This window comes from Oryctolagus cuniculus, chromosome 13, assembly GCF_051225735.1.
Source record: "Oryctolagus cuniculus isolate XC-2025 breed Fujian yellow rabbit chromosome 13, ASM5122573v1, whole genome shotgun sequence".
Lineage (NCBI taxonomy): Eukaryota > Metazoa > Chordata > Mammalia > Lagomorpha > Leporidae > Oryctolagus > Oryctolagus cuniculus.
In genome coordinates this window covers 18,785,807-18,807,756 of record NC_142879.1, presented here as the reverse complement: position 1 = coordinate 18,807,756, position 21,950 = coordinate 18,785,807, and the positions used below count along the sequence as shown (strand labels likewise).

Sequence of the window (21,950 nt, the reverse complement as noted above, 5' to 3'; positions counted from 1 at the left end):
CTCCCGGAGATCAACTCATTAGAAGTTGTGAGAAGTGCAAGCAACCGGAACTGCCACCCAATATTTTTAAGCACTTTTAATGTAGCATTGCATCGTGCGTCAGGCAGCTGCGAAGCTACAGAAGGGGTCAGGAAGATAAGGAGGGCGGGGAGGCAGCAGAGCAGCGCCGGCTACTGCTCCCAGCAGGCCGCCAGCCACAGAAACCACGCGCCTCCACACGGGAAACAGGAGGAGGAGAGCCCTTTCCGGGTGGGTAAGGACCATGGTTGTCGGCAGTGGGAATGCAACATCACAGTAATGATCTGAAAGGAGAAGCACAGCAAATGTTCCAGGAGCTGGAGCTGGCGCTGTGGCACAGCAGGGTAAGCCACCACCTGCCACGCCGGCATGCCACAGGGCGCTGGTTCAAGACCCGGCTGCTCCACTTCTGATCTAGCTCCTTGCTAATGCGCCCGGGAAAGCAGTGGAAGATGGCCCCAGTGCTTGGGCCCCTGAACCTATGTGGGAGACCTGGATGAAGCTCCTGGCTCCTGGCTTTGGCCTGGCCCGGTCCTGGCTGTTGCAGCCATTTGGGCAGCGAAACAGCAGATGGAAGATCTCTCTCTGTCTCTCCCTCTCTCTCTGTGTGTGTGTGTAACTCTGCCTTTCAAATAAATAAAATAAATCTTCAAATAATTTTTTCCAGTAGCCAATGGCACCACTCCTCTGGGTAGGAAAGGAGAAGATGACAGGTGCAAGATGGCAGGTGGGAACCCCAGAAACTCTTACAAGGGGTGTGTGTGTGTGTGTGTGTGTGTGTGTGCAGGAAAGAGGTGCAGGCAGTACCAGGCAGACACGTGTAGGGGAGCTGCATCTGGGGGGGATCCAAGCTCCTGGAGCACAGGTGGGGAACGTTTTTTCTGCCACACGCCATTTGGATCATTCGCGGGCCACACACAATGATCCACTGAGAAGTGAGCCTGCTGCAGATTTATAGACTCTCAAGTCCCACCTGGGTTGTTTGGCAGGACCGGACCCAGTGGCTCCGCGGGCCTCACACTGCCCAAGGGCCAGCCGTGCTGCGGCCGCCTTGGAGAATGGAGGGGTCTGCACTCCCATGGTGACCAGCTGGATGGGGCGCTGCAGAGAGGGCCCTGTGTGCAGCCATCACCCTCAAGAGGCCAACACCACCCAGAATCAGGAGTCACACAGCCCTACCCTCGCTCAAGCCAAAACGTGTCTGCTCCTGGAATAGCTCCAGCGGCTGCATTTCACAAGCGACCCGACAGCTGCAGACACGGGCCGCTGAATCCACGAGGGCGCAGGGGCGCAGGAGCGCAGGGGTGTGTCTATATGGGGAAAGTCTGAGAGCGTCAGGACCACTCTGTCGGCAGAGCTGAAGGCTGGGGCCCGGCAGCAGTACAGTCAGAGTTGATGGGATTCCCAGAAGAGGTGAGAACTGGTGAGACCAGAACCCCACTCACCTCCCTTCCACAGGAGAGCTTCAGGAAGCATTCACACAACTGGGAACTTTCTAGAATCCACTGCCCACAGGAGGCCAGCGAGGCCACACACATAATCAGGTTCTAAAGACTCTAGCCCCTTCCTGAAGGACAGCTCCCCAATGATTACAAAATGTCACTTAAGGACTGGGCTAATCTCCCAAGCTGTTGACTGGAGACAAAGCCCCGGCGTGCAGAGGCTCTGTGCTGTGCCCCTAGGTATCTTTAGCTTCCTCAAGTCTACGGCCAGGAGAAGACCTGGGGGAGGCAGACAGAGGAAACCCAACTGCCTGCTAGGCCAGGTTAGAGGGGCAGGTGGAGGAAGGGGAAGGCCCAGGAGCGTGGCTACGCGCTGGGGTTGGGAGGAGAGGGGGCCCACAGCAGCGGGCGTGGGCACAGGGAGGGTGCTGGGCGTGCAGGTGCAGGACACGTGTTCCCCAGGAGCTGGAAACTCCGAGGTCTGAGGACACTGCAGGCCCCTTTGGGACAGGTCCCAGATAGGTCACACACAAATCCCTAAGCCGGAGACAGAGAGACAGAGAGAGACAAGGCGCCCACCTGGGTGTTCTGCGTGGGGATCTGGAGGACCAGGGCCAGCGTGTTGTGGTCGAAGTTCTCGTCCAGGGCCAGCAGCGCCCCGTGCACACCGCTCTCGCGCAGGTTCCCGGCGTAGTCCCGAAGTCCGATGGACTGGACCCAGTGAACCACTTGGTCATTGGTCCAGACCAGCACATCTGGACGAAAAGGGACAGAAAGAGACCGGTGTGGCCCCAAGGGACAGAAACAGAGTAGCTCCTCCCCTACCTTTGCACATCCTCTCCCTCCTCTCACTCCACCCCTGCCAGCCTGCAGGCCTACAGGCTCCCAGCTCACTCCCCAGAGCCCCGGCCCAGGTAGCAACCCCGCCCCCGCCCAGCTCCCCAGGCTCCAGGAGCACAGTCCTAGTGCTGCCCTAGGGGGCCCCTTGCACTTGTCCCGTGGGGGGGGGGGCATAGCTGACTGCACACGGTCCAAGTCCCCCCCATCAGACTGGGAGCACCCCAGGGCTGAGGCTGTATCTCCCTCAGAGACGCAGCATCCCTGAGGCTCCGGACGCTTCCTTGGCACGGGGCCAGAGCAGGGGCCAGCTAGGTGGACTGTGCCCATACCGCCTGGCGCACTCACCCTTGACCTCGTGCTGGCTCTCCTCCCGCCTCTTCTCCAGCTCCTTGCGGTCGTAATTGAGCCGCTTCAGACACATGATGCCGTACTGCAGACTGGTCCTGCAGGCACACAGCCCCGCTGAGCCGGAGCCACCAGCTGGCCCGCACCCACACCCACACCCCGCACCCCGCACCCACACCCGCACCCGCCCCAGCAAGTCCAGACCCGCTGCCTCCCAGGCCCTCACACTTCTCCCGCTCCTGCCGCTTCCTCAAGGCTGCTTCTCTCTTTGCCTACCCCGTCTTCCCTCCCAGCCAGGGGCTGGGCCTGTGATGAGAGAGTGAAAGCAAGAAGTCCCTCCCTCTCCAGGCCCTGGAATGACACAGACCCCTCCCACCCGCAAAGTATACACAGGACACGTGCCATTGTATCCATTTCACTCAGGGTCCTTAAGTTGGCCTACAGGACGCCACATGGCCTGCGTCCTCACCTGTCTGAACTCCCGGCCGACTACCCTCCCTCTCACTGTCTCTGCTGCAGCCACATCGAGACCCCTGCTGTTCCTCACACACAGCAGGTGCACTAGGTCTGCATGCCTCAGGGCCTTTGCACTAGCTTCTCCCTCTGTGCAGAATACTCCTCCCCAGTCCTCCCCAGTTCTCTGGCCAAATGCCACCTTCTCAGTACAACTCTCCAGGCACCTCGCTTGTCAGACTAAAATCGGCTCCGTCACCGTCACGACCCCCAGACCACATTCCCCATGCCCCCTACCCTGGCTTAACTTTTCCCCTAGCACTTTCTATCTCTCTCTCTCTTTTTTTTTTTTTTTTTTTTTTTTTGGACAGGCAGAGTGGACAGTGAGAGAGAGAGACAGAGAGAAAGGTCTTCCTTTGCCGTTGGTTCACCCTCCAATGGCCGCTGCAGCCAGCGCTCTCGGCTGGCGCATCACGCTGATCCGCTTCTCCTGGTCTCCCATGTGGGTGCAGGGCCCAAAGACTTGGGCCATCCTCCACTGCACTCCCAGGCCACAGCAGAGAGCTGGACTGGAAGAGGGGCAACCAGGACAGAATCCGGTGCCCTGACTGGGACTGGAACCCGGTGTGCCGGCGCCGCAGGCAGAGGATCAGCCTAGTGAGCCACGGCGCCGGCCAGCACTTTCTATCTCTTGACATAACCTTGTCCTGACTGCTCTTGATGTCTCTCCCAGCTGCCGTGTGAGCACCCCCAAGGCAGGGAACTTTCTGGTCCTAAACCCCAGCACAGAAGGCACTAAAGGCACTTAATGAACTGAATGACATCATTCAGGAATGACGAGAGCCCTTACCCGGTACCAGGTGCACAGTAAGCACTCAATAAGAACTAAGCCAGCCGGAGGTCTGCAGATTCCCTGGGCCATCAGTGCAAGCTGTCCCCTTCCGGCCTCCTTGAGAGCATCACCGAGCCGGTGCCTGCCACCTCCGGGGACAGGAAACTCGCCACGTCTACGGCAGCACACACCACCCTTGCTCCGGCTTCTCTGGGTTTTTCCATCTATGGGGACGGACTGGAAGCTCCCTCCCGACCCGACTGCTCCTGGCCATCCTGAGGCCGCTGCTCTGTGAGACTAACTCATCGTGCACACTGCTCTTCTCCACCCTGGGCCTGGCACAGGCTCTCCCTCCCAGCTCGGACGCCACTTCTAGGGGCCCCTTTTGGCTCAAGCCACCCATTCATCGCCCAAGCCCCTGGCTTCAGCCCGGGCCCAGAGGAGGAGGCACAATTGCAAATGCCTCCAGTCCTCAGCTCCTGGGACTTGCGCAGCTGCGGCACACAGCACCCGTGTTAACGCCTTTACAGTCACATCAAGGACTACCGGTGACGATGACACTGCCCGGCCCTGGACTGCCACGGGCGCCCAGCACTGGCGCCACTGGTAGGGTGGCACTTCTGATCTCTGCGTGTGCCTGCTCCCCCAGCTCCACGGAGCGCCGTGCTCCAAGGCAGACAGCTCCGGGACAACCGGCTGGCTGAGGACTTGGTCTCTGTCTTTGTAAGACAGGAATTTTAAAGCATCCCTTGCTCGTCAGAAAACCCACGATTTGAAAGATGGTTCAAAGACGCAAGAATGTGCTTATGAAGGGTGCGGCGGAGCAAAAGCAGGTGCATCCCTGGCGGGCGGGGGGCAAGCCGTGGAGATGCCCAGCCGCTCCGATGGCCTGGTGACTCCGAGCTGCCTCTGGGCCGCGCGTGCAGGCCGGGGCTCTGTCCTAGGGTCCGCACGCAGGGGTCACGGGGAGGATTTCCACACTCCCAGGTGGGGCCGGGCGGGCAAATCCTCCATCAGCCCGGGCCTGCTCCCCCGGCGCCGTCAATCACTGAGCAAGGGACAGGTGCAGCTGAGCCTGGCAGCCTCCAGCAGAGACAAAAGAGGCTCCCTCAGCCCCACTTGAGAGGCGGGGGCGGCAGGGGTGAGGGCACACAGGCCCTCCTCACAGGCCACCTTGGTCCCCCTGCACGTCAGCCCCTTGTCACGGGAGGTGACCCAGGCCCCTTCCTCGTGACCTGGAAGACATGCTCAGGGACACTCACAGGCCTGCAAGGAACCCTGGCTCAAAACGCAGCCTGTGCACCGGACCCTCAAAATGTTCAACGGCCGGCGCCACCAGCGCCCACCTCACTCCACCTCCAAGGCCCGCGTGGCGGGGGAGGGGCGGCGCCACCCCAGCCCCCCGTGCTAGATGGTGTGGACACAGCTTTCAGTTTCTCAATAGAAGCCAGAAAAACGAGATTTCATACAAAAATCTCCTTCTTCTATTAAAAGGCAGCAGCAAAACTCGTCATTTTTAGAGCATCTGTCCACGGGCTGCCCGTCTGGGGTCTCTGGCGCTACGCTCCTGAGCCAGGAGGAGAGTGGGAGAGTTCCGCGGGTCCCACGCTGAGGGCGGAGCCGCAGGAAGACCTGGCTGCTCCACGTGGAAATCGCGAGACCCCGAAGCAGACTCAGAGGCGGCCTGAGTCTTCTCCGGGAAGGCTCGCAGAAGTCAGCAGAGCAACGCGGACAGGGAGTCAGCCCTGGGGAACCCCGTGGAGCAGCGGCAGCTAAAAAGGAAGGCCGAGAGACAAAAGGACCAAAACCTGCAACGTCCAGAGCTCAGAAGGGCGACTGCCCACACGGGGACCTGCTGCCACTCAGAGCAGCGGGTGCTGGAGCCGGCGCTGTGGCGCAGCTGGTAAAGCCGCTGCCTGCAAAACCGGCATTCCATATGGGAGCTGGTTCGAGTCCCGGCTGCTCCACTTCATGTCCAGCTCCCTGCTGACATGCCTGGGAAAGCAGTGGAGGATGGCCCAGGTCCTTGGGCCCCTGCACCCATGTGGGAGACGTGGATGAAGCTCCTGGCTTCAGCCTGGCCTAGCCTCAGCTATTGTGGCCATATGGGAGTTGAACCAGTGGATGGAAGATCTCTCTCTCTACCTTTCCCTAACTCTTTTGTTTTTTTAAGATTTTTTTTTTTTAATTTATTTGAAAGGCAGAGTTATAGAGAGTCAGAGGCAGAGAAAGAGAGAGAGAGGTCTTCCATTCTCTGGTTCACTCTCCGATGGCCGCAACAGTCAGATCCAAAGCCAGGAGCCAGGAGCTTCTTCCTGGAGAGGCCCCCCCAGGGCTTGGAGAAGCCGCCCGCAGGGCAGGGCCCGCCGCCAGCCCGGCTCACCGATGGAAGCTGTCCACCATCTTCAGGTGCACCCGCAGGTCCTTCTTGGTGAGGTGGTCCAGCATGCGGGCGTCCACCAGGCACTCCATGAAGTAGCTCCGGTACTGCGGGAGCCCCAGGCTGGGCAGCCACTCGTTGCCAATCCACTCGTGGTTCATGTCCCCGTAGGCCAGGGTCTGGGGGAACAGGAAGGGGGCTCTGGGTGAGGAAGAGGCCCAGCTGGCTTCTCTGGTTAGGAGGAAAAAACCCACCCTTCACTCCAGAGGGAAGGCGTGCGATTCCACAGAACCTCAGCTTCCTCTCTCTCAGAAAGGGCCGGCAGTGGGGCACTGTCAGTGGGACGCGCTGAGACGCCACCACGCCCTGGTTCCCCTCACGGATCGGTCAGCTACACTAGTGAGCAGCCAGCAGACGCTGCGGAAGCCGTCCTGCTGGCTCTGAATGCGCATGGGGGCTGGGCAGCAGCCTCGCCTTCCCGGTTCTGCCCGCTGGCCCCGGGGCAGAGAGGCCCTGTCACAGAGGCCCTGCGGGGCAATGCACTCCACCCCACGCGGAAGCTCCAGGCTGGCCGGCGGCGGCAGGCAGTGCCCAGGATGGCCTGCTCCTCTGCTGCCCGCCCCAGGCGGGGCCCTGCCAGGAGCAGGTGCTGCAGGGCCTGAGTCTTTACAGCCGCCCGGCATCACTGTCCCTGCTCTAGAAATTCCCTGTTGTTAACAGCTTTCAAAATCCAACGGCTGATGCACGCAGAGCTGTATGTAATGTAAGTTCCCTAGTGAGCATAAAAACCCAGTTACCCTCTGTGGACGCCGCTCCGGTTAGGAACCAGAACACGGTCCACTCGGCCACATTCACCCCTCCCTTCCACTTCCCCACTCCGTCTCCCACTGCCCCGCCAAGAGGCGACCACCAGGCTGAGTTTTCTATCATTCCCTTGCTTTGACCAAAAAAAAAAAAAAAAAAAAAAAAAAACAAAAGGTTTTCATTGTTTTTCCTGCATATCCCATTGTATATTTTTCTCAACAGTATTTTCCTCATTTTGCTTGTTTTTGAGTTTGAGTATCAAAGTCTATGAATCCCTGGGATTTCCACTTTCCACCTCGTATTTCTCAGACCCCTCCATTGTCTCTGCTGAGTGTGACTAGGCCACAGTAAGGGTCTGCAAAAAGCTCACGGCAGGTGCATCCCCCCACCCCCATGCCAAATCTATGCACGGCTTTCAAATCCTTGGCATCAAAATAAACACTCGTTAACTCCATTTGCCATGAATGTTCGGAAGCACCCCAGCGAGAGATCTGCCCGGTCTCCCGTGGCTGGGGTGCTCCCTGTCAGTGCGAACAGTGCTCCACGCTGCACTCAGCGCCACAGCACCCAGCACTGCTGAGACTGCTCTGGGTTTCAGGACCACCCCGAGGGCTTTGCTGGCTCCGTCTCTAGGTAGAGATGCCCACTCACTGAATGAATGAAAGGCCCCAGACAGCCAAGGGGAGGAAGACTGAGCCCAGGCTAAGCCTCGCTATTCCTGCAAAGAGAGGTGGGCCCAAGGGAAGAGGCGGAGCCGCTGGGAGCACAGCCCCCCAGGTGGGGTTGGCCAGTGTCCTGCTGGGGAGGGCCCGAGGGAGGGACCTGGGCAGAGCCGGTGAGAGCCGTTCTGGAAAGGGAGGGGAGGCTTACCTGGGCCCAGCTGCCCTCCTCACTGTCCTAGCAGGAACGAGCGCAGCAGTCGGGGGAAACAGGCAAAGTCAAGAAACCCAGCAGCCTCCACTCCAGCCCCACGGGGACCCGGAGGAGCAGCCGCCCCGGCCGCCGGCACCGGCCTGACTCAGGGACGCATGCTGGTGCGCGCACTCGTGTTTGTAGTGAGCGCAGAGCACACATGTGTGCGGCAGAAACATGGGCCTGTGCCTGCCAGGCCCCACTGGAGCCAGGCCACATGTGGGAGCCCCCAACCCTCCTGTTGCTCCACCATGGATCAAGGCCAAGGACGGGGACTGAGGCTGCGGCCCCCTGCCTGGCGTGGCCCTCCCAGCCCGCCTCTTCTCCACCAGTGGCCCCAGAAGAGACCGCTGCTCCCACACCAACCGCTCCCAATCTCAGCTCTCTCCCCACAGCCCTCCACCCTGATGGGAGAGCCCAACCACACCCCAGGGATGGCAGCCTTGGGTCAGACCCATCACAACCCCCATCACCCACAGCCTCCTCGCAGGAGCCACTGGTCCTCATCCCAGGGCCAGGGCTAAGGGCCAGACTCACTGTTTTAGGGGATGTTGCCAGAGTTTCCATCTCTTCATGGGTGACCCAGACATTCCCAGAAGACTGCAGGCAGAGAGCAAACCCAGCTGGTGCCCATGGGTCCCATCAGGCCAGGAGCCCACGGGGACAAGGTCAATGCCCCTCCCCAAGTGCTCCCTTGGGCCCAGTCCTGGCCTCTGCATGCTGTCCAGCTCCAGGCAGCCTGATGGCCAGAGACACATCTGTGGCTTAGCACGGTGCCGCGTGCATACAGCCGTGCTCAGGAAAGGCTGTCGGGGTGAAGGTGAACAAAGGGTGCTGATCTGGAATGGGGCTGACCCCATTCGCAGCGTCCAGGGCCAGGAGGTTTTACTCTGGGGTCCGAGGGGCGTTCTGCATTCTCGTGTTGAGGCTACAGGACCAGCAGAGTCCACAAATGCCCTACCCTCTCTGCGTCCCCCAGCCTGACAAAAACGCAGAGCTCCAGAAACCCCATCCTGGAAACTCTGCGGGGACCTGAAATTGTCAGCAGTGGATGGAGGGGGACATGGACCCCAGGGGTGGTGGGCGGCAGGCAGGGAACCAGGCCTGTGGGATCCACCCAGAATGCAGGCCACTCCCTCTCAGGAGCCAGGACCTGAGCCCCCAGGGGGATGGGAAAGAAAGGGCAGGGCCCAGTGTTCCCATCTCCCCTGGAGCAGTGGCGCCAGAGCCCCTGCAAGTCCTGGGCACGGGGAGGCCGCTCACCGTCCTGGAGGTGGGCGGGGCGGAGGGGCTGGTCAGGGACACCATCTCCTGGATGGCCAGCCGCAGTTTGAGCCGGTGCAGGGCGTTGCTGATGCCGATCTCCCGCTGGATCTCCGTGTCCGACAAGGCGGACATGATGGCACCGCTCTTGACGTTGGCCCGGCAGGCTGCCACGTACCAGGCAGGCATCCCCACCCAGAGCTGCAGACATGGGCACGGGACGGGAGACAGGTTCAGCCCCTTTCCCCAGGACCCGGGCCCCACAGCAGAGCCCAGGAGCTGAGAAAGCTGGAGCCGGCTTCATCCAACCCCTCTCTCTCCCACTCTGCGGATGCCTGGGCGGTGAGGGGATTTTCTTGGGGGCGTCTAGGAGCAGAGTCCAGTGGCCTGCGGAAGTCGAAGGCCCCTTCCTCACACTGGGCTACCCGCAAGGCATCAGTAAGGAGCACCAACTCTGTCCTCCGGAGTAACGGAGGAGGGGGCGCGTGCACTTGGCAGGGGAGCCACACACTGGGAAAGTTCTAGAACACTATCCCCCCCCCCGCGCCCTAGCATCCCTCCCTCCAGGCTTACCTCCAGCCAGGAGACCACGGTGGGGCCGTCCCACTGGGCGAAGGGCGTCCCTTTCCTGCGGGCATCTTCAAGCAGCTGGTGTCTTGTGGCAGAGGACAACAGACTCACTGGTCCCTCCCTGCCACCCCCCAGCCCTGCCTCCACCAGAGGTCAGGAGCTAGGCCTACGCCTGAAGCAATGCGACACCAAGAGGCAGGGCGGAACCCAGGGCGAGGGGCTCCCACGGTGCTTGCCCCTGCCTGGCACACACACTGGCTTCAACAGGCCAGCCCCCCTCCTCCCTGCCCCTGCGACCTGGCTGGGCTCTGGCAGTTGGCCTGGAGGGAGGGGGGAGGGCCTGGGCCCACACGTGGAGCCTGGCCTGAGACTCTTACTTTTTCCTCAGCCGCCGGTCCTTCTCTGCCTGGGTCCCCAGCTTGGCAGGCACCATGGGTTCCTGCAGGCTGAGCTCGGGGTCCGTGAGCAGGACTGCGAGGGAGAGGAGGTGCATCAGCAAGCCCTCTGCTGCTCTTCCAGCGGCCTGGGCCACAGGCCGGGGGGCAAAGCAGCAGGAGGCTCCCCAGCGTGGGACAGCCCAAGAGGACCTGAGGGGACCCCAGCACTCCTGGAGTGTCCATTCCGCAAGCCCCTTTGGGGAGGCAGTCCCAGGTGGCATCAGGAGGACCACCCCAGCCCCAAGAGTCTCCCCCAACCCATACAGCTTCAGCAGTGGAGGTGTTTTTCACCCAGAGTCATTTCACCCTAGAATCCTAGGTAGAAACTGTCTCTCCCGCAAAGGGAACCCAGAGAGCCAGGCACAGAGACGCTGCCGTGGGCCGGGGCGGGAATTGGCACAGGGCAGTCCTCCCTGCCTGCTCCCAGGAAGGCGGGATGTGCACTGCTCTTTGATCAAGGAGCTGCCCGAATCGATGCCGGAGTCCTGTCCAATTCGTGGCCAGGGGCAGCATCTTGGCAGGGGGCGGCAGGTGCAGGGACCCCAGAGAGGGAGCGGCATGGGGCGCCCAGGAGGTCCCAAGGCTTCACCCAAAACACCTCTCCCTCCTCTCAGACCGCTCGACTTCCCCTCCCCCATGGGCTGGGGAGGAGGAGCCTCTACCTCATTCCTGGCCAGAACACCCCCATCCCAAGGGCCTCCCTCTTCCTCCCCCTCCTCCTGCAGGAGCTATGTTCTGATTCACACGGCTGTGAGGTGGGGGAAGGTATAATTATGCATTGGGGCTCAAAGGTCCCTTTCTTCTAGGTGATAAGCCCCCTTCCCCGTGCCCTGTGTGACATTTGCCAGCATCCCCGGCTCAGGGGACCGCCACGCCACCTCACACTCTGCCCCCACCCGCCCTCTTTCTTCCCCAGCTGGAATGAGCAAAATGGCCTCAAAGCTCTGCTCTCCACCCCCACAACCTTCCAGTCTCTCTCACACAGCCCCCACCCACCCCTTACACCTTCTCTCTGGGCCTGAGCCTGGGCCATTTCTGCTCCCCCCTCACCACCACCCGCAGCTGAGCCCCGAGTTCCAAAGCAGCCCTCTCTGGCAGCCCACTCTCTGGGGATCGGCTCCCTCCTTCCTCCCTTTCACCACACACTGGGCTCCAAAGACACATGGCTCCAACGCTGCCCCGCAGTCACCCGGCAGTGTGTGTGTGACCCACAGTGTGTGAGATGACGGGAGGAGCAGGAGGGAGGGGCAGGCGTACAGCACACGTGGGCCCTGCTCCTACCACCTGCCAAGGACACACTAGAACTTGCTGCGATCACGGTGGTGATAACAACGCGCGCCTTAGCCCAAGCACTTTCTTGAATTTAAGGTCCACGCAGCCACAATTAGGTGTTCTAATATTTTGAGCCCTGGAGGCCAGATGTGGTAGAAATAAGTTCCCATCAAGAACCGATTCTCCTGGCTGGCGCCGCGGCTCACTTGGCTAATCCTCCGCCTGCGGCGCTGGCACCCCGGGTTCTAGTCCCGGTTGGGGCGCCGGATTCTGTCCCGGTTGCTCCTCTTCCAGTCCAGCAGTGGAAGGCAGTGGAGGATGGCCAAGTGCTTGGGCCCTGCACCCACATGGGAAACCAGGAGGAAGCACCTGGGTCCTGGCTTCAGATCGGCACAGCATGCCAGCCGTAGCAGCCATTTGGGGGGTGAACCAACAGAAGGAAGACCTTTCTCTCTTTCTCTCTGTCTTTCTCTCTCACTGTCTAACTCTGCCTGTCAAAAGAAAAAAAAAAAAGAACCGATTCTAAAGAACCGAGAAATGGGCCCTGCACCGGCTCTGGGCACGGTGACTGCAGAGCCCTTCGGGCCGGGATTCTCACCGCTGCGGGAACCTTCTCCGGCAGGCGAGGCAGTGGTTACCCAGACAGGGCCTGGCACGGGCAGAGCCCAGGGCTCCCACCTCACGGCAGCAACGCACCCCACCAGGACACAGCGACCACGGAACCCCGGCTCTTCCAGGGCAGAAACCTGCCTGCCCGGGGCTTCCTCCCACCTGGCCCTGGCAGGTGGGCAGGCAAGGCTCCTGGACTCCCCTGTGCCCCCCAGGCCCCACCCTGCGAGGAGGGGCACAGAGACCATGGCCCGTGGCTCCATCCCGACTCAGCTGGATCAGCCTGCCCTTCTCCTTCTTCCCAAACAGGCGGCCGATGGACGACTTGATGCCCTTGCGCTTGGCGCCCTTGTGCAGCGAGTCCTGGCTGCTGTTGCTGCTGCTGGGGTTGCTGCCCTGGTCCTCCAAGGCGCTAGGGGGCGACAGCCAGGGGGGGCGGGATAAGGAGACACACTCTTACACCACAGCAGGAGACGCGCCAGTTAGACTGCAGGGTCCGCGCCGGGGTCGGGAAGAGGGGGTGCGAGTCGAGCAGGTGGGAGCGTCCCTCCAGAGGCGGGGGAGGGGTGGGCAGCCCAGGGGTGGGGCCGGCCCCCCCTGCCTACCTCTTGCCTTCTTCCTGGCTCAGGGCGGGGTGGCCCAGCCTCTCCAGCCGCAGCGTCCTGGGTGAGGAAGGAGGAGAAGTCTCACATTTTATGGTGGCTTTATCCTCTCGGTTCTCTTCCCGAGACACTGGCGACTGAACAGACAGTGGAGCCGTCAGGGCATAGAGGGGGCGACGGGGGGGCCTGCCTACCCAGCCCAGAGCACGGACAAGTGGGGAGGCCTCGCGAGCTGACTCAGCGCCCAGGGCCCCCGCGGGGAGAAGCCCAAGGGCGGGGCCCGGGAGCGGTTCGCCCGTTAGTACCTGGGTCCTCGGCAGCACTCACCAGCAGCTTCCTCCTATGCTTTCTTAGGTCACTGGGCTGGAGGAGAGAGCGATGGGTGAGCTCGGACACGCCCTCTGGGTGCCCGGGTGCCAACCCACGGGGAGCCCGGTGGTCTGGGGACGGGAAGACAGGCCTGGAGAGACTGACGGCAGGAAAGGGCTGGCGGGGACCCAGGAGTCAGGGCACCTCTGAGACAGCACGGAGCGGGCCCTGGGGCAGTATCTTAAGCTATCTGTGCCCATCCCAAGGAGAGGGTGCGCGGAGCACGCCAGCCCTGTTCTAGTCCACGCCGGGGTCAGCACACGGCATGGGACGGAGACTCCAAGGCCCAGCTGACGCAGAGGCAGCCCAGTGTCCCCAGAGACCCCCGCCACAGAGCCCGGGGCGGGCTCTCACCAGGGTCATGACCCCCATTCGGTCCAGGTCCTGGGCAGCGCTGCGGGAGCTGAGCTTGGGTGTGGAGCGGCCGCTGAGCGGGGGGGACGCACTGGCCAGGGACAGGGCGGTCAGAGAGGTGGGGATGGAGCCCCTCTTGCGCAGCTGCGTCAGGTTCAGGGCCTCCATGCTGCCACTGGTCACGCGCGTCTCAATCTCCTCGGCCCGAAGCTCCGTGGACTCCTTCTCCTCCTGGATCATCCTACGAGGCGGGCGAGACTGGCCCTGACCACCAGCCCAGCCAACACGGCAGGAGGCAGTGCCCTGTGACCACACACAGAGGGTGTGCCCAGGGAGACCTTGCTGCGCCCAGTCCCTGGGGGGGGGGGGGGCAATCAAGACAAAGGCACACAAACCGCGGGAAACCAGAATTCCTGGGAAACCAGAATTCCTGCCGTGGCCTTGAGCCGCCCTGCAGGGCCTCAGTTTCCCTGCAGGGGTCTCCATCAGCGGATCCCAAATGCCAGGACTGGTAGCTGAAGCCGAGGCCCGAGGGGCTTGTTCTGTCCCACGGGAATGCTAGCAGGGGTGTGCACATGGTGTGAAGAGGCGTGGGGTACGCTGAGGAGGACCTGCCCATGTCCTGGGAGCTCGTCCGTGCTACTCGAGGGACATCCGATGTTGGTGTCTCTGTGTGCGTCGGTGTGCATGTATGTGAGCACATGTGTGCAGGTGTGTGCATGTATGTGAGCACATGTGTGCAGGCGTGTGTGCAAGTATGTGAGCACATGGGTGCAGGTGTGTGCATGTATGTGAGCACATGGGTGCAGGTGTGTGCAAGTATGTGAGCACATGGGTGCAGGTGTGTGCATGTGTGTGCATGTAAGTGAGCACATGTGTGCAGGCATGTGCAGGTGTGTGCATGTGTTCTTTAGAACTGGTTTGTGAAACCCAAGTCTGCAAATCAGTGAGCCAGGCAAGTCCCATAGCCAGAAAGCTCGGGTATGGTCTAGATTCACCCTTGCTACTTGTCAATAACATGCATGAACTCACTAAAAAGACAGGAGGAGGGGAGGCTGGCCAACTCCCCCAGCCATTGCCTCCTTAGGGACAGGAGGCAGGGAACCGTGTAACCACTTGAGTTCTGGCTCTGTCACTTACTGTGTGGCTTTGGGCAAGCACTTAACCTCTCTGAGCTTCTGCTCCCTTGTCTGCAAAACAGAGGTGATGCTGCCTACCTCAGACACCAGGGTGGGACAGACAGTGGCATTTACACAGCGCCCCCTGAGCTCCCTCTGTGTGCGGGAGCTACACAGTGAGTGACAGGATCATCCCTCTCCCCAGCCCAGCCACCTCGCCAGCCTGGGGCCTGACCCCCTCAGGCCAGAACTGGGCCAGAGCCTTGCCAGAGGCCCCCAGAGGTCTGCAAAGTGTGGCAGGAGACGGAGCGGGCAGAGTTCTGCCCACCCAACACAAAAGACCCGTCCCAGGCACCTCCACGGCCCTCGGCCCTGCCCTAACCTGATCTCCTCGTTGATGGCATCCAGCTGCTCCTGCAGCATCATGGCCAAGGTCTGGGCATCTGAGTGGCCGCTGGGGGAGACGACGTCCACAGAGCCCACCAGACCCCCTGGCTCCTCCTCATCCACGTCGGAGATCTCAGGGTCACTGTCAAAGGCAGGGGTGGCCGTGGGGGCCAGCACCCCTGGAAGTGAAGGTGGCTCCCAGTCCTTAGCAAAGGCAGAGGGTAACGGAGTCACAACCAGACACGCGGGTAGCAGAGCTGCCGGCGGCCCGGGTGCCTCCTGGGAGCTTTCGAGAAACGCAGAAACACGGTGTCTCGGGTCCCGCCCCCAGACCCACTGATTCACAACCTGCCTCCCAGCAAGCCCTCTGGATGGGTTTGGTGCTTTTCTTTTCTTTTTTTGCAAGCTTACAACTACAAAATTCTGCTCTCACTTGTGGAGCTTTGCTAGCTGGAGGGCTAAGGACAGACCCCGGAAGCAGTCTGCCTTGGTCTGAGTCTCAGCTATGCAACCATGGGAAAGCTGCAGCTACTGTGCCTCAGTTTCCTCGTCTGTACAACAGGGAGAGGGTGAGCCCCTGCTGCTTAGGTCACCGCACGCATTCAGTGAGGAAGTGCGCGTGAGCCCAGGGCGCAGCATGGCACAAACCACTGCGCACAGGCTGTGCTGTTCGCACAGACTCATGGAGGGTGGCCAGATGCAGAGAGCAGGGGAAGTGCAGCACCGGCAGAGCCTTCTGGGAAGCCCCGAGAGGCGCTCTCCCACCCGTGCTCCGACCAGAGCCCTCGCTTCCCCCGGGGCCCTGTCCCAGCGGCTGCGCGCCTCAGGCTCAGCTCCTGGCAGCCGCTGGCTTCTGACAAGGGAGGAGAAAAAGAGGTGCCCTCAGACTGTGACTCCCCCATCAGACCCGGGGTTTCTGAAGAGCAGAGACAGATCTGCCCCCATCAGACAGGGAGTTCCCTCTCACTCAGTCCTCGCGGAGGACCCAGGCTCAGGACAGAACACGACCACTGATTACGGGGCCACACAGGAATCAGACGTCCCCGAAAGACGGACGTCAGCCCTTCCCTGTCCCTTCTCCCCTCCCTCGGCGGACTCGGAGAGCAAGAACCCACAGCCGCTTCTCAGAACACCCCAGGTGCCATCCACAGGGCCAGGTCACGCGTCACCGCCCCCACAAACCACAGCTTTTGTTCCAGAAAGCTTGCCAATCCTTTCCCCCGCCCCGAGCACCAGAAACACATGCCTTGCACACCCAGGCACACGCACACACGCCTCACTGGGGCCTCAGGGACTGGCTGCACGCCCGCCAAACCCCTACCTCTCACCCACCAGGAGGCCGAGGTAGGGGCAGAGGGACACAGCTGTTGCAGCTGACAGTGGCCCCAGCCCAGGGCTGCAGCTGTCGTTGACATGGGGGTGGGCAGGGGAGGATTTGCACCGCACGCCAGCCGTCTGTGTAACTGGAGCCAGGCACGCGGCCGAACTGACCCCAAACTCCCTGGGGAGACCCCCCCCCCATACTCTTCTCTTCCTCCCTCACCTTGGCCGGCTCTTCCCTCAGCGCCGAGTAGTGGCGATGCAGCCCCGGGGGCGCGTGGGTGGCTGTGGTCAGGGAGAAGCGCACGTCCGCTGCGCTGCCCATGTGTGACCTTGAGAGGCGGCAGGGGAGAGAAAAGGCAGCCCTGAGGATGGGCCCCAGCTCACACCCGCCGGGCCCCAAGAGGCCAGGGCTGCTGGGCTCAGAGCAGTCTCGGTGGGACACAGAGCTCTGGGGAGTGCTGGAAGGGAAGCCATCAGGCCCGTTTGCTGGTGCTCGGGGGCTCAGAAGCACCCAGGGGAGAGAGTTCCAAGGCCCAGCTTTCACCTTAGCATGTAAAAAGGGCCTTCCAGTGGCAACAGCGGGCTCACGGGGCAACTGGTGGCTTTTCCAAAGCTGAGCTCCCCAGCAAAGAGGCATGGAAGCAGAGGCTCCCTGGCCACGTGACCAGCACGGTGCGGGAGGACGTGGATACTGGGGAGGGCAGCAGGGAGGACGGCTTTCACTCTGGGGGTCTTTGCTTCTTGGTCTTTCCCCCGGCCACGGTGCTCAGACCTCCCCATAATCCAGGTGGAGTCCTGGGCTGTGTTTTCTATACTACCATCTCCAGGAAGCACTGGAGGTCCTGGACACCAGTCAAGGGCAAAGGTTAGGGGTCACCTTTGGTGCACAGTGGGTTAAGCCACCACCTGCGATGCCAGCCTCCCATATGAATGCCGACTTGTGTCCCAGCTGCTCCACTTCTGACCCAGCCCCCTGTGAACATGCCTGGGAAGGCAGCAGAAGATGGCCCAAGTCCTTGGGCCCCTGCACTCGCATGGGAGACCTGGAAGAAGCTCCCAGCTCCTGGCTTCAGCCTGGTTCTGTCACGGCCATTGTGGCCATTAGGGGAGTGAACCAACGAATGGAAGACCTCTCTCTGTGTCTCTCCCTCTCTCTGTAACTGTGCCTTACAAATAAACAAATAAATCTTTAAAAACAAAACAAAAAAGGCCAGGGAGACCCTTTGCCTGTCCCAAGGTCTACCCCAACCCTAAGATTTCAGGACCCTCGTAATTGGCCCTGGAGTACTAGAAGCAATGTTTCTTCCCCGTGCCTGGCCATCTGGGAGCCCCTGAGGGGCAGAGAACAGGAGAACAGGTGAGCTTGGACCATCTACGAGGCAGCTGCAAGGGGAGGAAGCTCAACCCAGTTCCATGACGGGTCCAGTGAGGCTACAGCCGAAGCCAAGAATCCCCAACATTAAGGAAAGCAAAAGGGTTGGTGCACTCTGGGCCGTGTCTTACTTGCTGAGAGGGTGTCCCTCTGGTCAAGCCACAGGAAGCAACGGGTAGGAGGAATCCCAACTCCTATCATCTGTCTCCACGCCTGGCTGTTCTCGGTACCTCTATAGGTAATCCCTGGTTAACTTGACAATGGCCCTCAAGTGTCCACCACCCCGGGCCCCTGGGCTGCTCAATACCCTTTCCCTAACTCGAGCACTGCCTCCCACACGCATGGACGCCTGGACGCGTCTCCTGTAGCCCTCCTTCCTGGGAGCTGCTGCCACCACAGGAGACCAAAGGGCGCTGCAAGGGCTCTGCCTCCAGAGTCTGGTTTGGGGAGGAAACGGCCTGGAGCCACGCGCCCCGAGTGGCAGCAGCCACACAGGTCTGCATGAACTTCCCCGGCCACTGCAGGCAAACAGGAGGCAGGCTGGAGGTCTGAGCTCAATGCCAACTGTTTCACAAAACGGGGGGTGGGGGGAGCCAGCGGGGCCCTCAAAGGTGGGCTTGATTCAGGCATTAGGTGGAAAGCTACACTCGGCATCAGGAAAAGGGTGCCACAGCAGGCGAGCAACGAAGCACCTCAACGTCCAACACCCCCACCTGCTACCCGAACCCCCGCTGCCTGCTACCTGAACTCAGCCAGCAATGGTAAAGACGGAGTCCCGAAAGAACTAGTGTGAGTGGCACTCTCCACGCGGCCTTGAGGACACGGGGCGCCTGGAACTCTGCAGACGCTTCCCCAGGGCACGCCTCCGCCCAGGAGGGCCAGCGTGCAAGTCTGGAGAAGGGGCATCAGCTGGCCTCGTGGCATCCCCCTCCTACTCTGCCACGTGGCCAAGCTGCCCAGGCCTCAGTGCCCCACCCCAGTTAGGGGAGGACCCTGAGGTCCTGGGCGGTCCTTTGCGGGAGGAAGTGTCCTTCCTGAGGGTCGCACCAGGACCCAGGCCCAGCACGCCCGGCCGCCTGCGCTCCAGTACCTGGAGTGGATGCCATCCACAAACGGCCCCCCTCGACCCTTCAGCTGGTCCACCTCTTGGCGCAGCTTCTCAATCTCTTCGGACAGGCGGCCCTGTGCCAGGCAGACCCCAGGGAGGGGAGAGTGGGAGTCAGCCAGGGACAGAAGACAGCAGAGTTGGGGAGACAAAGGGCTCCCAGGCCAAGCCCCCGGATGACGCCAAAGAGAAGCGGTGGGGTTGCAAAGTGAGCAGGGTGCTAGGCAGGGTGGCGGGGCCAGCAGAGTGTCTGTCTGCACAAGGGCTCTCCTGGAACAGGTCCGCTGTCCCCACAGCAGTACACAAACGCGTGGCCCAGCAGGCTGGGCAGCAGGAGGCTCGCGGGTGCCCACCCGCCCCCACCCCGCCCCGGCCGCAGGACCGTTGCTGACTCCTGCCATTAGCGGGGTTAGAGGCCCCTCCAGGCCTTATGTATGGGGGTCGGCCCATGCTATGCCTGTGCCTGTGGCCGCAGCTGTGTACCTGCAGGGAGTGGTGTACCCAGGGCTATGGCCACGGTGCAGAGCAACCTGGGAAGGTGTGTACAGGGGCTCACAGTCATGCTAACAGTGCGTGTCCGGACTGGCTACCTTGTGGTGGTGCTGTTCCTCAATCTGCCGCTGGGAGCTCTCCAACTCCTGGATCAGCGAGTTCTGGGGGACAGCGGCTGTGAGCCAGGCTGACTCCACCCCTGGCAGGCTCCACCCACATCCTCATCTTTCCCCGCCTCCTCTGGCTGTCCCGCCCTAACCCCGCCCACTCAGGCCTGGGCTCCACAGTACCTTCTCTTCCAAGGCTGCCATGCGCTCCTTGAGGTGGAGCTGCAGGCGCTCGTTGGACTCGCTCAGGAGCCGGTCCACGGTGTCGGACAGCCGCTTGTTGTGGTCCTCATTCATCTTCTCCCGCTGGCGCACCTGCACGGCCAGCCCGCCTCGTACCAGCCAGCTGGGCCCCGCAGCCCGCCCAGGGACCCACCACGCCAGCTGCGGCTCTCCCTCTCCCACTTGCTCCTCCTCATTCTCTGTCATCATCCCCCACCCACCCCCACCCGCCGGGAGCCCCCCTCCAGCTCCCCTGACCGCCCTCTGGGGCGAGGGTCCTGGCCAGGCCCTTCCTCCTTGCCCCTTGCACTGACCACCCTGGCAACCCTCACCCGGGCCAGCTCCTGGTTCTTCTCCTCCAGCTGGCCCTCCAGCTGCCGCAGGTGTTCCTCGATGTTGCCGTGCCGCTCTTCAGCCTAGAGACAGGGAGGGGTCAGCCCATAGCATCTCCCCCGCACCTGCTGCCAGGTGGCCTTGGGGATCGCAGCCTCAATGAAGCTCAGCCCTCCACCGAGCGTCCCAGAGCAAACTGCCCTCACCACTGCCTCCCTCCCCATGCACACAGACCCCTGGCAGCCCCTCCCACCACCATCGTCCTGCCACAACCAGCCTTAAAACACCCTGGAGCTAACGGCTCCAGGGCCCGTAAATCCTCCCCAAGCTTCCAGGAACGACTCCACCTGGAAGCACGAGCTCCCGCCAGCTCCTCTCTGCTTCTCGGAATCGCTTCCGACCAGGAACTGAAGCCAGATGGCCTGGGTCCAGACCCTAACTCGCTCTCTGACCCTGTACACGTGACCGAACCTCATGTGCCCGGGCTTCCTCAACTGGGAAACGGGGAGACCGACACCTACGCCCGCTGGCCAGCTGCAAGGGCGACGCGAAGTAATCCATGGCTAGCACTTAGAGCTCCACAAGCCCCGGCAGTGCCACCCAGCCATGGTCATTACCTTTGTCATTAAACCAGCCCAGGTGGACAGGTCTCCCTTTGTGTCCCGTGTCTGCAGAGACGGAGAGCCCACTGTCTCTGCTGACGAGACACTCCAGACGATCACACATCTTAGTCAGCACACCCTTCCCTAGCACCCCCACCCGCCATGACGCCCTAGGACGCATGAGTCCCTGAGCCTGCCCCTTCCGGGCAGTCTCTGGGGACACTGCAGCCGACTGCTCAGCACCCCACACACAGCACCCTGCCGGAATTAAAACCCAGCCCTCCCTTCCCAGGGGCTGCAAAGCCCTTAGCGACCACCAAGTCCAACATCAGCATCCCTGAGAAAAGGACATTCAGTTTAGTTTAGTGAGGGGGTGACTTTTCCCCGGCCACGGAGCCACTCAGTGTCTCCTGGGGGGACAGCCAGGCCACGGGCCCCAGAGCACCTAGGCTACCACACGGGCACATGGGCCAGCCTCAGTCCTGCACAGCCCCCAGGGCCCGGTGCTTACTAACCACTGGAGTTAGGAGTTAGGAGTTAGGAGTCCTCTGCATGGCTCAGGGTAGCTATGGTGACCCTGCATCAGGACCCCGGAGGCCCCAACCTGCTGCAAACACTCCCAAGTTCTTCTGATGGACACGCCCGTGTCCAAGCGCACGGTGTACCCTACTCTCCGACAGCTTCCTGTGTTGACGGCCTGTGCGCTTTTCAGGAATTACTGAAACGTTAACCCTAGATCTACAGTGCTTCAAATTGGTTTTACAAATAAACGTGCTCGCCTGCAGCCCAGGGGACGTAGAGATGTGGCCCACACCTCCTCTCTGGTTCACCTTCCCAGAGAGTAAAGTCCTCATCTGCCCACGCCAGCCCCAAACAAAAGGAGGAAGGAGCCACACGGTGAGAAGACAACATGAGGACTTCCGCCGGCATCGCCCCTCCTTAGGGGCGGGTCACACCCCCATGGAGGGACAGGGGTAGGAGTACTCTTCCCACTGCCAGACAGGCAGTCGCGCAGTGCGGGTGTCTGGCTCCCGGCCCAGTGCGCCTCCCTCTCCCTCCCCCACTGCCCGTGTGGCTCCAGCAGCGTCCAGGACGCGGGGACAGGGCAGGGCCCAGCCTCGGGCCCACTTGCCTTGGTGAGGGCTGCAACCCTCTGGGCCAGCTCAGCCTCCACCTCCGGCAGCGTCTCCGCCTTGCGCATCGTCTGCTGCAGCCTCTGCTCCGCCACCTCCAGCAGCTCCTGCAGGTGCCGGGCCTTCTCCTCACACTGGGGGGGGGGGGGGGGGGCGGGCAGGGACGGGGAGGGGTGGAGACGTGACTCAGAATGGAGCACAATGCCCCCCGGCCTCAGCAGAGAGCAGGTGACGGGTCAGAAGCAGCAAGGGAC

The 21,950-nt window shown here is 61.8% G+C and overlaps 1 protein-coding gene across 9 annotated transcripts in view; it reads right to left on the bottom strand.

Annotated features, from left to right (window-relative positions):
* The window catches only part of PPFIA4 (PPFI scaffold protein A4), a 47,125-nt gene that overhangs the window by 6,299 nt on the left and 18,876 nt on the right, over positions 1 to 21,950 (bottom strand). For 3 of the 9 annotated variants that reach the window (XM_089311309.1, XM_089311308.1, XM_089311310.1), the window contains exons 9-28: positions 21,696 to 21,830; positions 20,579 to 20,629; positions 19,961 to 20,044; positions 19,590 to 19,721; positions 19,398 to 19,460; positions 18,793 to 18,884; positions 16,551 to 16,659; positions 15,003 to 15,211; positions 13,503 to 13,743; positions 13,107 to 13,142; positions 12,783 to 12,916; positions 12,423 to 12,589; positions 10,237 to 10,330; positions 9,863 to 9,944; positions 9,290 to 9,490; positions 8,564 to 8,626; positions 7,985 to 8,011; positions 6,314 to 6,489; positions 2,646 to 2,743; positions 2,040 to 2,215 (exon numbers count right to left, since the gene is read on the bottom strand). In XM_089311309.1, coding sequence (XP_089167435.1) covers positions 2,040 to 2,215; positions 2,646 to 2,743; positions 6,314 to 6,489; positions 7,985 to 8,011; positions 8,564 to 8,626; positions 9,290 to 9,490; positions 9,863 to 9,944; positions 10,237 to 10,330; positions 12,423 to 12,589; positions 12,783 to 12,916; positions 13,107 to 13,142; positions 13,503 to 13,743; positions 15,003 to 15,211; positions 16,551 to 16,659; positions 18,793 to 18,884; positions 19,398 to 19,460; positions 19,590 to 19,721; positions 19,961 to 20,044; positions 20,579 to 20,629; positions 21,696 to 21,830 — 2,370 coding nt within the window. Of the gene's footprint in view, positions 1 to 2,039; positions 2,216 to 2,645; positions 2,744 to 6,313; positions 6,490 to 7,984; positions 8,012 to 8,563; positions 8,627 to 9,289; positions 9,491 to 9,862; positions 9,945 to 10,236; positions 10,331 to 12,422; positions 12,590 to 12,782; positions 12,917 to 13,106; positions 13,143 to 13,502; positions 13,744 to 15,002; positions 15,212 to 16,550; positions 16,660 to 18,792; positions 18,885 to 19,397; positions 19,461 to 19,589; positions 19,722 to 19,960; positions 20,045 to 20,578; positions 20,630 to 21,695; positions 21,831 to 21,950 lie in introns of those variants that run through there. The other 6 variants (XM_089311311.1, XM_089311312.1, XM_089311315.1 and 3 more) reach the window with 4 other exon arrangements.